This window comes from Mauremys mutica, chromosome 1, assembly GCF_020497125.1.
Source record: "Mauremys mutica isolate MM-2020 ecotype Southern chromosome 1, ASM2049712v1, whole genome shotgun sequence".
Lineage (NCBI taxonomy): Eukaryota > Metazoa > Chordata > Testudines > Geoemydidae > Mauremys > Mauremys mutica.
In genome coordinates this window covers 221822732-221838495 of record NC_059072.1, presented here as the reverse complement: position 1 = coordinate 221838495, position 15764 = coordinate 221822732, and the positions used below count along the sequence as shown (strand labels likewise).

The 15764-nt window shown below is 42.9% G+C and overlaps 1 protein-coding gene across 2 annotated transcripts in view; it reads right to left on the bottom strand.

Moving 5' to 3' along the window:
* The window catches only part of APOO (apolipoprotein O), a 76259-nt gene that overhangs the window by 14813 nt on the left and 45682 nt on the right, over positions 1 to 15764 (bottom strand). For both annotated transcript variants that reach the window (XM_045008421.1, XM_045008498.1), the window contains exon 7: positions 6584 to 6694. In XM_045008421.1, the coding sequence (XP_044864356.1) occupies positions 6584 to 6694 (111 nt within the window). The remainder of the gene's footprint in view (positions 1 to 6583; positions 6695 to 15764) is intronic.

Sequence of the window (15764 nt, the reverse complement as noted above, 5' to 3'; positions counted from 1 at the left end):
GATGTAAATAACACGGTGTCTACAGGGACACTGCATGGCCCTAACTACACCTACATAAAACCTATGCCTCTGGTGGAGGTGGCGTTATGACAGTGTATTAGAGTACTTACATTGATGGGAGCAAGGCTGTCGTGCGTACACTGATACAATTAGGTCGATGTAAGCTGCTTTTAGTTAACCTAATGCTGTAGTACAGTGGTTCTCAAACTTTTTTTTTGTGGACCACTTGAAAATTGCTGAGGGTTTCGCTGGACCACTTAATGATCTTTCCAAATGTTTGTACTGTTAGCTAACTATTGTATCCAAAGCACTATATATATATATATAAAAAGCTTAATAATAAATGTTTTTTTTGTTCTACAAGTAAAAGCAAACAACTCATATTTTAATATCAGTAGTCTTACCTTTCTAATACAGTGGAAATGCGCCCTCTCTCCCCCGCCCCGGCAGCCCCTGAGCTGGGGCTGGAAAGGAGAGGAGTCTCTCCCGGCAGCTGCAGCCTTGGAGCTGGGGAAAGTCGCCTCTTTCGCTGATCGCCACAGCCCTGCACGTCTCAAATTACCCCCACTCCCTCTTCTCACCCCCCCATCCTTTCCCACCTCTCCCCTATTCCTCCCCAAGGCCACCACCTCACCTTACATGTACGTCTTCTCCAGGGTCCAGGCACCTAATTAGTGAAGCCACGCCTGCACGGCTCTGCTAATTAGGTGGGTGGCCCTCCATTCTCTCATGTGTGGCCACCCAGGCACGCATACTTAGAGGGAACTATCCGCAGAACACCTGAATGGAGCTCGTGGACCATTGGCAGTCTACGGACCAGAGTTTGAGAACCTCTGCTGTAGGGTAAACCAGGCCTGAGTGACTCAAGTAAACATGCTGTGAGCACTGAATCCAAGTAGCACCCAGGTACTGCAAGTTTGAGTAGTGCTGTCACTAACTTTCTGAGAATATACATTGTGCACATTAGTCACTTTCCACCTGCATTCTGCAAATTTTACCCTGAGAAAAAAGCATCTGGGTTAAGAACCAATGTTTCAAAGTGCTCTAAAACCCACGTGTACTCCTGCCAGATTTTGAAGGGAAGATATATTTTGGTGTGTACAAAGAGAAAGCTTCAGCTTCCTTTTGCATAGTTATCAGCAGGCTCTTGCTATTTTCCTCAGACCAGCTTCCCTAGTTTCTTTGCAAAGTGTGTATGTCTGCAGGGAGGCATTTTCCAGCTGGAAAGCATTTCTTTATAGGTGTAGTACATACTTGGGCTGCTGCTCCTTTTCCTTCCAGCCCCCCAGGCAAACACTCACTAAAGGCTGTGCCCACTGACTGTTCAAAAAGTAATACAGACCCATATCTGGGCTGAGTTTCTGCCCCCAGAGAGCCCCAACGCTTTAGGGGTCTAGTGACAATGTCCAAAGAAATAAGATGACCAATCTTGCAACAAAGTTCAAACTCCTCCCCCCCAACATTTATGCTGGGGTTCCAGGCTGTCCCCAGTCATTTGAAGGTACCACCCAAATTAACACGAGAGACTAACAACAGTTCCAGCTCTCTTGCCCTCAGAGAAGGAGCCTGTTTATTATCCAACCCCCATTCCCAGTATTCCCCATACACATTCCAGCAGCCCTTCTTAGGACCACTCATCCGAGGCCTCCCTCCAGATGGCTGAGAGAGAAAGGAGCTTTGCTGCACCTACACTTCAAGACTCTGGTCCCACACAGACAGACAGTCTTGGACCTCCTCAAGCCACAAACTGCCAGCTGGGACTACCGCCTCTCTATTAATGGCTGCTTCATTTCCTGGGTCTCTTTGTAATAAACCTCCTGGAATGGATAGCATGGCCCCCAAGAACTCCTTCCTCAGTCTTAAAGGGCCAGTGCATCACATTATACCCACCCTAGTTTAAGCAGCAATGAGTCCTGTGGCACCTTATAGACTAACAGACGTTTTGGAGCATGAGCTTCCGTGGGTGAATACCCACTTCGTCGGATGCATGTACCCGACGAAGTGGGTATTCACCTACGAAAGCTCATGCTCCAAAACATCTGTTAGTCTATAAGGTGCCACAGGACTCTTTGCTGCTTTTACAGATCCAGACTAACACGGCTACCCCCCTGATACTTGACACCCTAGTTTAGTCTCTCATGTAGCTATATCACAGCACAGTCTTCTGGCTCACAATTTTCAGAACTTTGTTAGTCTTGCAAGACTAGCTTTTTAACTGGGGTTAATCTGCAAAAGATGAGATGGACGGCAATCCTATAATCCAGCTGTTTGTATCAACGGAAGAGGCAGAGCAGTTTAGGAGCTAGGAATGTAAGACTCAAGTCTAGAGATGGAATTGCCCATGAATTCAAAGGCATCGTAGCTTTAAGTTATGCATCTGAACCTGTATTTCTTTAAATGGCCAGTAAAATCAAAACAGTGATCTGACAGCACAGACTCCCTCCACTGCACATAATTCTAAGTAAACTTCTCCCTGGAAATAATTGTTTTGGCTTTTTACAGGCACTGTGCTTCACTGAACTGTCTGCATACATGTTTCAGCCATCACAATTTGTTTAATCTGTTCTATGAGCCATACGAGAGAGACAAAGCTGTTATAGTTCACTAGTCTGTATGAAGGGTAATTGAAATTTCTATTAGCTAGAAGAACCCAAGCAAAGCATTATGATGCTTAACAGGAAACCCTGTATATGAACTTGAGGCAGGATGTAAAATACAAATTAGACATTCTCTCATAAAGTAACCACTCATTAAAAGATCCACATTTCTTAACAAACCAGTGCAAATTACCAGGTACACAAAGCTTTCATTTTTAGCACAATCCCGTTTCTGTTGCAATTTAAGTTTGACTCATTCACAGAAAAGGCATGACCACAATTTTAGTGCAAAATGATAAGTCAGTCATTCTTCTGTGGCTCTGCTGATCTGTGGCTCTCTGTTCCCTTGTGCTAATGCTGCATGTTAATTTGTTGGTTTCATTTCATTCTTCACATTTCTCTCTGATTTAGGGTCAGGAGTTTCTTTGATATCCTTAAGTTTATATTACAAAATTAAATCTGTGGGCACATTTGATCACTTCAAACAGGAGGAGCACTTTTTTTTTTTTTAAACTCTTCATGTACTTAAGTCCTTCAGAAGTTTTCCCACAAATCTTTACCAGCTTAACTTTCTCCTGGGATTATGAGCCTCAATATGCTGTAACAAAGATGCAGCTTCAACACTACTGTGCTCTGTTAGTAGCCTTAACATTGCTTCAAAACCATGGGAAATGATGTCATGTGTAAGGCTATATCTACATTACAAGCGCTACAATGGCACAGCTGCAGCTACACTGCAGTACAGACACTTGCTTCAGTGACAAAAGGGGTTTTTCTGTCACTGTAGTAAAGCCAACCTCTTGAGATGAATTCTTCCGTTGACCTAGTAATGTCTATACTGGGGCTTAGATCAGCTTAACAACATCTCTCAGTGAAAATTTCCTGAACGATGTAGCTATGTTGCCCTAAGATTTAGGTGTAGATAAGGCCTAAGTCTGAATCAGAGACCTTATTTCAGTGTGACTTTGCAATTGCTCACTGTAAGTTATACAGTCATACTAAAAAATGTGACTCTGCCCCTGCCCCATCCTCCTTCATTCCTTGGCGTCCCCCCCACCTCTTTTTCTAAATATCTATGGTACATACATGCTCCCCCCCCCCAAACACATTACTGAAGCATCTGAGCACCTCACATTCTTTCAATGTAGTTCTCTTCATCACCCCAGAGGTAGTAACCTAGTATGTATGCGCATTGAGCACTGAGGCACAAGCCAGACTGATTTGCCAAAAGTCACCCAGGAAGTCTGTAGTGGAGCAGGAAATTGAACACAGGTCTCCCAAGTCCCAGGCTAACCACTACACCAGTAAGTCCCGAACTTTTTTATGCCGTGACCCCCTTTGCACTCATATCTGTTAACGCAACTCCCCGATACTTAGTAGTCAGGCTGGCTTTGCGCAAACACTCCACCTTACACAGTCTACTTTGAAAACTATGAGTGGGTAGCCAGGCCCAGATTAGCCACTGTGAGCTTGCTGCACTTACTTGCACAGGGGCACCAACTACCAGACGAAACAAAAAGGAGAGGCAACTGAAGGCCCGGGGGCCACATTCAACCTGCCAGATCATTTTATTTGGCATGCTGGGGGGGGGGGGGAGGGGAATCCTCATCTTTCTTGATCTCACTGCATTGGTTCTGCATCCACCACATGGAGCTTGGGACCTTCTGCTGACCATAGAAGTCATGAGGCTGCTGTGAGAGCACAATATTGCTCCTGGAGCAGATGGTGTTGCCCAGCTGTCTGCTTAAGCTTTCTTGCATTTTCTCCTCCCCACCCCCATTCCCCCAATCTCACAGCCCCCCTGGTGACCTCTGCATCATGACCCACAGTTTGGGAACCCCTGCACCAGACCATCCTTCCTCTCTTCAAGTACATCAGTTTCATAAGTCATGCAACGTATTACTAAGATAATTACTGGTGTGCAGTAGCTAACCCCCCGACATTGCAGGAAGTGTTCTCCATCATTACAACTGATCCAAACACAAAGCCAATCATAACAGAGTTCTACGTTTGCCAAGTCACCTCTTCATTCAAAATATTACTATTTTCCCTTAGATCATAAAGCCGCTTGCACCTCTTCTTGCAGACAACCATACATACTGCAAGTGCACATCACCTGACCAGAGGCCAGAACAAGTCTTTTGAGAGATGCCAGTACCAAACTATGGACTGGATGGCTGAAAACATGCAAGGAAAAAAGTCCAACTAAATGGTGCTGAGATTAAAATAATTTAGGGTTTTTGGAACCCTAGTACCTTGATGTCCAACCACCCTACACTCAGATTGAAGGAGCAGAGAAGTTAGCCTGCTGAGAGGGGAGTGAGAATTGGAGAAACTAGGGACATGCAGGAATTATGAGTGGATGGGAATGTGAAATGAACCATAGCAGGGCTGGAAAATAAGCTTCACTCCTCTCTGGTGGAAGGAAATCTGACACTGCTACTGGTGTTTGATTCAGGACAGAAGGGGGAAAAGAAAAAAAAAGTGATTCAATTCAAAGGAATTCAAAATAGTAAACATGCAGACATTTAATAATCTTTATTAATGCTGATAATGTATTGTGAATGATATTAAGATCCCCAAATGCTTGCCATACTCTACACAAAATACATTTATCCAAACATCGTGCTTCATCATCAAAATGCAGCCACATCTGTGGCAGGAAGCAATGATCTTTGAACAGCATATAACAGGGCAGAAGGGACGTATGCTTTATTGAACTGAAAGTACAAATGAATGTTAGGTAGGTTAGAATGAATAATCACTCAATTTTAGCCAGAACCCTGGGTCAAGATCTTGGCTCTTGCAAAAAGTGCCCAAAATATTCAATGATTAGTATTTGAAAGACTGCACCTTAAGTAATGCAGTGTTGGCAGCACTGTGACAGGGCACAGATTCAGAAGATGACTACCACTGAAAGAATCAAACGTGAGAATTTAATCATCAAAATTGTAGGTAACTTGTCCAAAGATATTAAACAAAATAGTACATTTCTCTCTCTAAACACATATAAGCTATTTACCTCTAAAAGTACTATTTGTTTTAAGGCCTGGATGATAGGCATGTCCAGAGTCTAGTAAAACAGTGCAAAAGGAGGTCATTATGCTACTGCACTGCCTACCAGGGTGACAACAAAGCTACCTCAATTTTCACAAATATTTACCCCCTACCCCTCCAAAAAAGTGAAATTGAGGAAAGCAGTTTGATAAGGGGTTCTATTTTACTTTTCCAAGGAGTTACTACTAATGAACTTTAACAATTTTAATGTTACTTTGAAGTAGACAAAATCCTTTGAAGCAATTGGTAAGCTTTTCCTTAAGGTTCAGATACAGTCCATAAAAGTTTGCATCTGCAGACATGGCAGGATCAGAATCATTCATTCACAACACTCCCCTCTTCTTTCTTAATACCTTTAGCTGATTATATCTTAGTGTTGGGGGAAAAATTCCCAACAAAATTTCTGGGAAGCCTAGACTGGAACTAGTTTAAGATATTACCAGTACTTAGAAAGTATCTTTTTTTGTCTTCAGAGACATAAGATCAACTTTTTTTGTTTGTTTGTTTATAAACAGAGCAATTCAAGTCTCAATCTATCATCCTCTAGCCCAGGGATTGGCAACTTTTCAGAAGTGGTGTACCGAGTCTTCATTTATTCACTCTAATTTAAGGTTTTGCGTACCAGCAATACATTTTAACATTTTTAGAAGGTCTCATTCTATAAGTCTATAATATATAACTAAACTATTGTTGTATGTAAAGTAAATAAGGTTTTTAAAACATTAAAGAAGCTTTATTTAAAATTAAAATGCAGAGCCCCCTGGTCTGGTGGCCAGGACCCGGGCAGTGTGAGTGCTACTGAAAATCAGCTTGCATGCCACCTTTGGCACGTGTGCCATAGGTTGCCTACCTCTGCTCTAGCCTGACTATCAATGTTGTGCCTTTAAATTATCCTCTATTTTGGAAAATAAATCCCTTTGAGTTCTTACCTTGTCACTTGCTTTTTTTCCAGATTTCTTCTTTTTAGGATTATCCTTCCAGAGAGATTCTACAGCCACATATCCTTGCAGACTCCAGTCATACAACCTTGAACCAGTGACCTTTAAAACAAGAGGTTAGAAGACCAATCAGTTTAAGAACCATCTGAGAAGGGTTTATTCTTATTACAGTTTAAATGGTTCCGTAATCCACCAAGACCCTTAACTGGGACTGCTTTACAAAACATTCATGTTGCTCAAGTATGGAATGTACAGCTCCACTAAAAACAGACCATAAAAAGGATGACAACAAACAATACCCATACAAATGGTTTACTTTGATACAGTGTTTGGAACAAAGTATAAAGAGAGATGGATTTTAAAATAACCTTAAGCAATTCTGAAATGTAAGCAATTTAAGGGTTTTGAAACCCTAGTACACTGCATTCTATGCATTTCAGATTTTGCAATTTTAAAATGGTATTACAAAGACTAAAATCTATCTTAGAAAGATCAGTAATATTTTCCCTATTGATTTTGCCACCATTTGGCAATTTTATATTTCACAGCTTTGCTCCGACAACAGGAATCAACATAAGTAGCTCCCTTCTGATTACTTTTGTCTGTTCACCATCACCACAAATGACAGCAAGATTATGCATAGTTCTCTGAAAAGTGTCTGTTAGTAAACTCCTAATGTACAAAGGAACTAGTCAAGCCCACAGTTTTGACTCTATCCCACCAAAATGGAGTTGCCCTGAGGCCCGCCCCCACTCAGCCTTCTCTCCCTGAGGCCCTGCCTATGACCCACCCCCTAAGAGCCCCCCCACACCTCTCTCCACTCCCACCCCCAAGAGCCCCCGTGCCCGCACCTCTCTGCCTCTCAGGGCGTGAGTAGCAGGGGCCGTATGGAAAGCAACAGAGAAACGTGAGCGAGGATGCGACGGCCATGAGGGAAAGGGGCAGAGAAACAAGAGCAGCTGGGGGCCATGTGGGAAGAGCAGGATGTGGGAGCAGGGCCTTGGGGCAGAGCATGGGAGGGGCCATGGCCCGGGCACCTTTTCGGCGATGGTGCTCCAAAGGCGGCAGGCCGGTGGCACATCCTGTTTGGGGAGGTTTAGCCTCCCATGGCCTATTATACCCGCTGCCCCTGTCTTCAGCCAAAGGCTGAAAATGAAAAATGGCCTCATATTGGCCTTCTTTCAGATGGCAAAGAACAAAAGAAATGGACATTTTGCTTGCCTAGACACCTACTAAATACAATTTTTAGACTGGAAGCTCTTCAGGGCATAGACTGTAGCTTATGATGTTTGTACAGCAGCTAGCACAATCGAGTCCTGAACCTGACTGAGGCCTCTAGAGCAGTGTTTCTCAACCAGGGGCTCTGAGGGTACGCAGAGATCTTCCAAGGCTACATCAACTCAGCTAGATATTGGCCTAGTTTTATAACAGGCTACATAAAAAGCACTAGTGAAGTCAGTACAAACTAAATTTTCATACAGACAACTTGTTTATACTGCTCCATATACTATACACTGAAATGTAAGTACAATATTTATATTCCAGTTGATTTATTATATGGTAAAAAGAGGAAGTAAGCAATTTTTCAGTAATAGTGGTGTGCGGTGACATTTTTATGTCTGATTTTGTAAGCAGGTCGTTTTTAAATAAGGTGAAACTTGGGGTATGCAAGACAAATCAGACTCCTGAAAGGGGTACAGCAGTCTGGAAAGGTGGAGAGCCACTGCTCTCCACCTTTACAAAATATTGTAAATTTTATGCACACACCCCACACCCCACTTTTGGAGGAGTGTGGATAACAAAAATATGTGTTTGTTCCATCCAAACTGCAATGAGGAGCAACTTCTTCTCTGTGGAGTACATACGAAATTCAAAGTTCTTTTCTGACTGCTGTCAGATCTCCCATTCAAATCCAAATAGTTAGGATTTTTAAATGCAGGTCAGATCAACAGCTTGTCTGCCTATCTACAAGTTTCTAATGAACCCACCACATATCCTTGAGAGGGGGAAAATAATGTACAACCTACAGGAACCTTCCTCCTGCCTTAAAATCAAGTTGAATTTTCAAATGGTAAGAAGCAGCTGTAGCATTCCATTCCCTCAGGTCACCCTTTGCAGGATCCTTCTCAGACCTTCATTACAATGCACCATTAACCTTTACTGTTTAAGCTAAGAGAAGGCTTCACCATACAACAAACCCTACATCAGTGTGTGGTTAAAGATACACACCTTGTTACCATTTAGAATAGGAAAATGGACTAAAAAGGACCAATAACTGAGCCCAATGGGAAGTCATATCCATACACTGTACTTACAGACAATACAATTATTTTAAAACTAGATTCACTTTGAATACAGAAAAGAATTGTGACAAATAAGTTTTCTAGTCAGACACCTAGATCTGAGATGCAGGCTGTCTTTGTACAAGTTGTCTTAAAAAAACAGGCATACTTAGCCTGTTTGGCCACCATGTTAAACTAATTTAAGTAGGTCAAATTTTAGATACAAACAAGTTGCTAGTTGGCATGCTGTATTGAGAGAAATAAGATTTTTATCTGCATTTGATGGTGGTAAGGGCAGTAATAAAAGAAAAAAAGCAAACACCCAGAGACCTGGCAATGAATGTGCTATACCTCTCCAAAATCCTCACAGGCACTGACGGTATAAACCTTTGTACTCTTGTCTAGCTTTTGAAATGTTTTCTCCCAAATATTTAGACAAACTAGTAATTTGCTTCAGAACAGTTTCATTAGCAAAAGATTCTGCTTCCTCTGAACACAGAATGCTGCAGTTATGTGGGGATTATCATTAGAAAGCTGCAAGAAGTGCAAACTTACCAGAGTAAAAATAAAACACACTCCTTTTATCTGTGGTGCCAGTACGAATACAGCTATCAAAACAAGATGAAGGAAAACCAACAACTGTCTGTAGGCAGCAGCTGCTTTTTCCTGGTTATAAAAATTCCTCCAGCACATGCTCTTTAATCTATACACAGCAAAGGGCAACATGATGCAAAAAAAAAAAAAAAAAGTCAACTGTGATAAAGTACTGATTTAATCTCTTATTCTGGGTCTTTACATTGTTTTTAAGATTGAAGATTTTCAAGCTGCATATGGGCTCAGTCCTGCATTTGTTACAAACCTAAATATCCCAGAGTTCACTATATTTGAGTTCATGGAATTCAATGGAGTTACGAATGTACAATGACTGCAGAACTGGGCCCTTATTTTCACATTTTGAAATGCTTTTTTGTGAGTAAGAAAACTGGGAAAATGTATATCAGAGAAAAACACTTACAGCATAAACAAAAACTGCAAGCAACAAACTTAGGGCTTCAGATAGACAGAAAAAAATATTTCCAAAGCACAGACTACGCATTTAAATTATAATGTCCATCCCTTGTCTATATGCTTATAGCTCCAAAGGTATGTAATTTCCGAAGTGTTAGGTACAGTCCTGTAGATTTAACATTACTGTTTTTTTCAAAAAATATTAGCTCTGATGGAGCTATGTTCAAGAGCTTTGCCACATTCCAGTTTCTCTCCTTTTACTTGCTGGAGTTGTCCCGGCAAGTAAAAAGGAGTAATACAAAATCTCAGACTTTCAACTGAGAGCTTTCAGAAGACAACAGTTTCTCCAGGCCTTCAGAAAAGTATTTTAGTAACTCCAGATTTGGCTTAAACTGAAAGATGACAAAATATAGTTCCTTTTCATTAGTGTTAAATTCCAGCATGCCAAAATACTTCTTAACTTCCACTGAATTCAACATAAAAAAGCAAATATGTTTAACTCCAACATATTGAAAAGTCAAACTGGCAAGTTGTCAAGAGAGGTTCTGAAGAAACCTGAAAATGGGCTTATGTTCTGCTTAGTGTGTCCCAAATATCTCTGGGCCTAGTGCAATACAGCAGACCCTTGGAGTTGCAAACACCTCAAGAATGGAGGTTGTTTATAACTCTGAAATGTTGGTAACTGAACAAAACATTATGGTTGTTCTTTCAAAAGTTTACAACTGAACGTTGACTTAATACAGCTTTGAATCTTTACTATGTAGAAGAAAAATGTGGCTTTCCTCCTCCATTTTTTTAGTAGTTTACATTTAACACAGTACTGTACTTGCAGCTTTTTTTGGTGTGTGTGTCTGTCTCTCCTGCTGTCGGATCGTGTACATCCGGTTCCAAATGAGGTGTGTGGTTGATGGGTCAATTTGTAACTCTGATGTTCGTAACTCTGAGGTTCTACTGTAGCCCCAAGCACATAAACAACCTTCCCCTTCTTATTGTGTCCATAGAAAATTAACTACAGTATTCTATTTCAATGCATGTAGGTTATCAAGCAGGATTAAGGGTAGTGGCTCTCTATCAGTACAGCCTCGTGGGAACCTTAACTGAGAATTTGCTGACTTTTTAGCATTTATATTGTAACCTTTAAACACTATAGTCAGTTTAGTTTATTGTCAAGGGAATAAATCTTGACAACAGCTGTGCACTGGCAAAGTTTTTTCCTTGCAGGAAGCAGTGAGCATGAATAAAAATGACTACTACGTGTGCTGTATTATGCAAGTTGGGAAGACTCGATGCTGAGGATTATTAAAAATGACTGAAAACTTTTCTATGGTGCAAAGAGGTAAATGTAATAACAGATCTATATTTTATCTTGGATAGAAAGCAGAACAGCTTTAAAACATCAGTGGAAATTCTGCCAAAGCCACAAATATTAGAACAATCTGCCCAAGTTTGTCTCCTTCGTGCAGGTCAAAGACAGCTCAACAGATATTCACAACACAGAGTTTTAAATTTTGTGATCTTGTAATAAACAGCTACAAGTTTGTTCTCCATAAGAATGGTGCCTGGAGAAAAAGTCTTTTAGATTTCCAGTTACAGAAAGTAATGCCTAGAAACTATCCTTGATCATTAAGTTTAACGATTCAACTTGTTGAGCAACTGTGGAACAGATCAGGCTGCTACTGTACTCCCTGTGTACCTGGTATTCCAGAGCTTCTGTTGCCAATACACCTCATTCAGCAATACAAACATTGTAATTGCAAGGGATGTGACTTTTCTTATAGCCAGATGTGCAGGACCTGTATCACAATCCCATACTGTACTCTGCTTAGCATATTTCCTAGTTCTTTGATGAGCTAACCTTTCTCCAGTGGAAAGCCTTAATTAAGAGATGAATGTGCTCCTTTGTACTTTTAGGTATTTGGCAATATTCAACATAGTGTACAAACATCAGGACTGTGTGACACCCAAGGAAGTGCAGAGTGGTAAACTAAATACATAATAATTCACATTTTAAAAGCTAAAAAAAACCCAAAAAAACATTTTTTCCAAAGAGCCATGTTAGAAAAGTGTTCATGTTTGAATTGTTCCCAAATTAAAGGACTCAAACATTTAAAACAGAAGACCACGTTAATTTTATTTATGTCTTATTAATTAATCTTAAACTTTTACTGCTACATCTGAGGTCAAATCAAGCAAGTCCTGGACTTTTAAAAAGGTTTGTTTTAAATAAAATTATTTATATGAAGCTAAATATTTGCTTTTTTAAATTCTCTTCATGTAAACCCTCTCAACTCAATCCAACATCTAAAATGAGGAAGGGAAACTGAAGGTGAGCAAGAGGGCTGTTTTAGACATGAGGGTTGGAACAGGAACAGATCGAAAGGAGGAAGTAAAATCCCAACTCCCTCTCCCAACCCCTGCTCTCCTCCCAAAACAACACACTGCAGAAGTGGTTACTTGTAACCAGAATGCTTAGAAATGCATATTCACACTCATGGGATGTGCTGTTTGGTGCAGTCTGGACAGTGGTATCTTCTTATAGCAGTGCCTGTTACAGTGCTCATCTGCCTCTCCGTCCCCTCTCCTCAGCGTTCAGAGCGGGAGGGCTGCTCCCTGCCACCTCCATTCTTTCCTACCGCTTTCTCAGCATAAGGATTTTACACGACTCCAAAGATGACAGGAAAGAGGGCGGAGGGAATGTGAATATGCAGAGTCCATCTTGAAGAAGTCTGGTTACAACTGAGTAACTTCCATTTCTTCTTTAGGTGTCCTCTACATAGTTGCACCCAGGGGATAGTTTGGCAATCAGCACCCCATGACTGGATATGGGGAAGTCACATGACTGACTAAAGATTGGAATGCTAGCCTATTGAACTGAGCATATGATCTAGGCAATAGTGTTTTGTAAAGATATGACTAGGCGACGCTTCTCGCAACAAATTTTTTGGTGGCCTCAGAGTGTGGCCACCAACTCTTGCTGGTGGCCGCACTGGACACTTTTCCCTAAAATTATTTATTTTTCCTAAAGTCAGTAAAGTAATATGCACATATATACACTCAAACCATTGTAATTTATGAATGAACGTTTTCGGGTGGGGTTTTTTTGCAGACTCAATAATGAAAATCATGCACAGTTATCTCTATTCTTTACTGGACCTAACAGAATAGAAATACAAATAAGGTGCTTTGCACGTTGTCTTTTTTATTATTGTTTCTTTTGCTTTTTTGGTTAAAGGGTTGTCTGTACAACAATTCTGAAGTAAATTTTTAAAAGCTTTGACATAACAGAAGTCCAAATAATAATGAAAAACATCTGGGAGGCTTGGGTCTAGGGAGGGAAGGGGAGAGGATGCACGGCTGCAGCTGGCTTGGGGCTGTTCCGAGCAGGTGGGGGGAGCTCAGGGCTTTGGCCGGCCCGGGGCTCCTCCGGTCCAGGGCGGGGTGAGCGTGTCTCGGGGCTTTGGCGAGATCGGGGCTCCTCCAGCCATGGTGTGTGTGTGTGTGGGGGGGGGGACTTAGGGTTTCTCCAAGGGTGAGGAGGGGGAGGCTTGTGGCTCCAGGTGCAGGGGGTCTCAGGGCTCCAGTTACTGGTGGGGGGGAGGGGGGGAAGGAAGCGCGGGAGCTAGCCTCCCCAAAGGGGGCTCCACTCACCGCTCACCTCCTCACTCCCCTGCTTGTAGCCAGACCCCCCCGCCTGCTCATCACTCCCCTGCTTGCAGCCAGATCCTCCTCATCACCCTGCTGCTGGCTCACCACTCGCCACCTTACTCCTCCACCAGGCCCACCCCCCACTGCTCGCCTCTTGCCTCCTCATCCCCCTCACCTGCTGCTCGCCTCGCTGTTCGTCTTCTCCCCCTGCCCTTGCTGCCTCAACCTTCCTCCTTAAGCGTTGTGTGTCCCACCTGTGTCTCCAGAGAAGTGGCAGGAGCAACAGGGATGAAAGGGAAGAACTGATGCTCTACCCCCCCACAGCCCACGAAATTGCTGTGGCTGCAGGGAAACCCCCTGGTGGTTGCATTTGAGAAATGGTGGACTAGAGCAGGGGTCTCAAACTCAAATGACCACGAGGGCCACATGAGGACTAGTACATTGGCTCGAGGGCCGCATTACTGACACCTCCCCTGCACCGCCCTTGGCCCCACCCCCACTCCACCCCTTCCATGAAGCACCACCCCTGCCCCGCCTCTTCCCACCCCTTCCCTGCCCCCATTCCAACCCCTTCCCCGAAATCCCCACCCCAACCCGGTCCCCTCCCTGCCCCCAGGGGGCGCAGAAGGGATGAGGGGTGCGGCAGGGGGTTGGGGTGAAGCTGTGTGATCAGGGCAGGGGGCTGGGGTGCAGGAGGGGTGCGGCAGGGGGCTCAGGGCAATGAGTTGGGGTGCAGGAGGGGTGTGGGGTGCGGCAGGGGATCGGGATGCAGGAGGGGTGCGGCAGGCGGCTTAGGGAAAGGGGTTGGGGTGCAGGAGAGGTGCGAGTTGACTGACGCGGCGCCCCCGTCGACTCCGCGTACTCCTCCTGCCGAGGTGGAGTACGGGCGTCGATTAGCGGATCGATTTATCATGTCCAGACTAGACACGATAAATAGATCCCTGATACATCGAACGCTACCCGCTAATCCAGTGGGTAGTATAGACGTACCCTTAGAGACCCATACCCCATGCAGCTAGGTGTAGCAAAAGAAGGTTCTCACCTGTTGCAAAATGTGTGGCATCACTGGAAGTTTGTATACTCCCTTGGAAAGATGAAGATCTGTATATCACTGTTGCCTCAGCCATGCTGGAGCAATCAGAATTATCCTAGCCCTATTGTGTCTTCTTATCTTTATCACCCTCTGCATAAAAGGAATGGGGGAAGGGAGAACCCATCCCCCCAGTTCAGAAGAAAAATATCCAATATGGATACTGTCTCTGTCTACTACTCTTGAGCAGAAATGGGAACACTTAGTAGTCTGCTTGAGGGTGAAGAGATCTATGTCCAGGAACTTCAAAGATTGCAAATGTCTTCTCAGCTCTTTACAGACTTTTGTGTAATTGCAGGAGATCTTTGCTGAGTTGATATGTTATGCTGTTGTCCTTGTCTGGCAGGGGCAGGCCAATTAATGAGATATTTTAGTGGCTACACCAATCCTCTAATTTGACTGCTTCCTTGCAGAGCTGAGACCTGTTCATTCAGGTAATACACTGCGATCACGTTGTCTGTGACAACCCACACTATTTTGTTCTGGATGTGAGCGGGGGGGGAGGAGGAAGGAAGAGATGAGTGCTAGAATGATAGTTTTTAACTCCAATATGTTTATATGTAATGCATTTTCCTTGAGAGCTCCAGTGAACTCGAACTGATAGACTGTTGAGGTAGACTCCCCACCAGCTCTTGGAAGCAACCAAGATGATTGTCAACAATGGAGCTGGGGAGTTGAATGACACTCCCTCAGAACATTTACCTGCTGTGTCTACCATGTCAGAGATCATAAAATTTCCTTCAGGATAGACAATGTCCTGGATATACTCTCTGTGCTTGGTCTATAATTCAGAGCCAGTCAATACTGAAGTCTCAGGCTGGCATATATAGCCAAAGCTATAGAAACTCAAGACCAATAGACCTGGAAAAAAATAGTTTAAAGTAGCACCTCTATGGTAGAATGAAGTTTCAGAAGTCTTTCTACTGGCAGAAATGCTCTACCTTCTAATGAATCAAGAAAAAGCTCCTATGAATGGAATTCTCTGTTCATAAAAAAGAAGGGACTTATATTTATCAAGAATCTTAGTCTTTCAAAAAGCAAACATGTGAAACATAGGTCCTTGATAAGGGCCTCTTTGAATGAGGCATTAAGCAGTCAATCATCCAAATAAGGGTAAACAAAAACACCCTGCCATTTTAAAAAAATC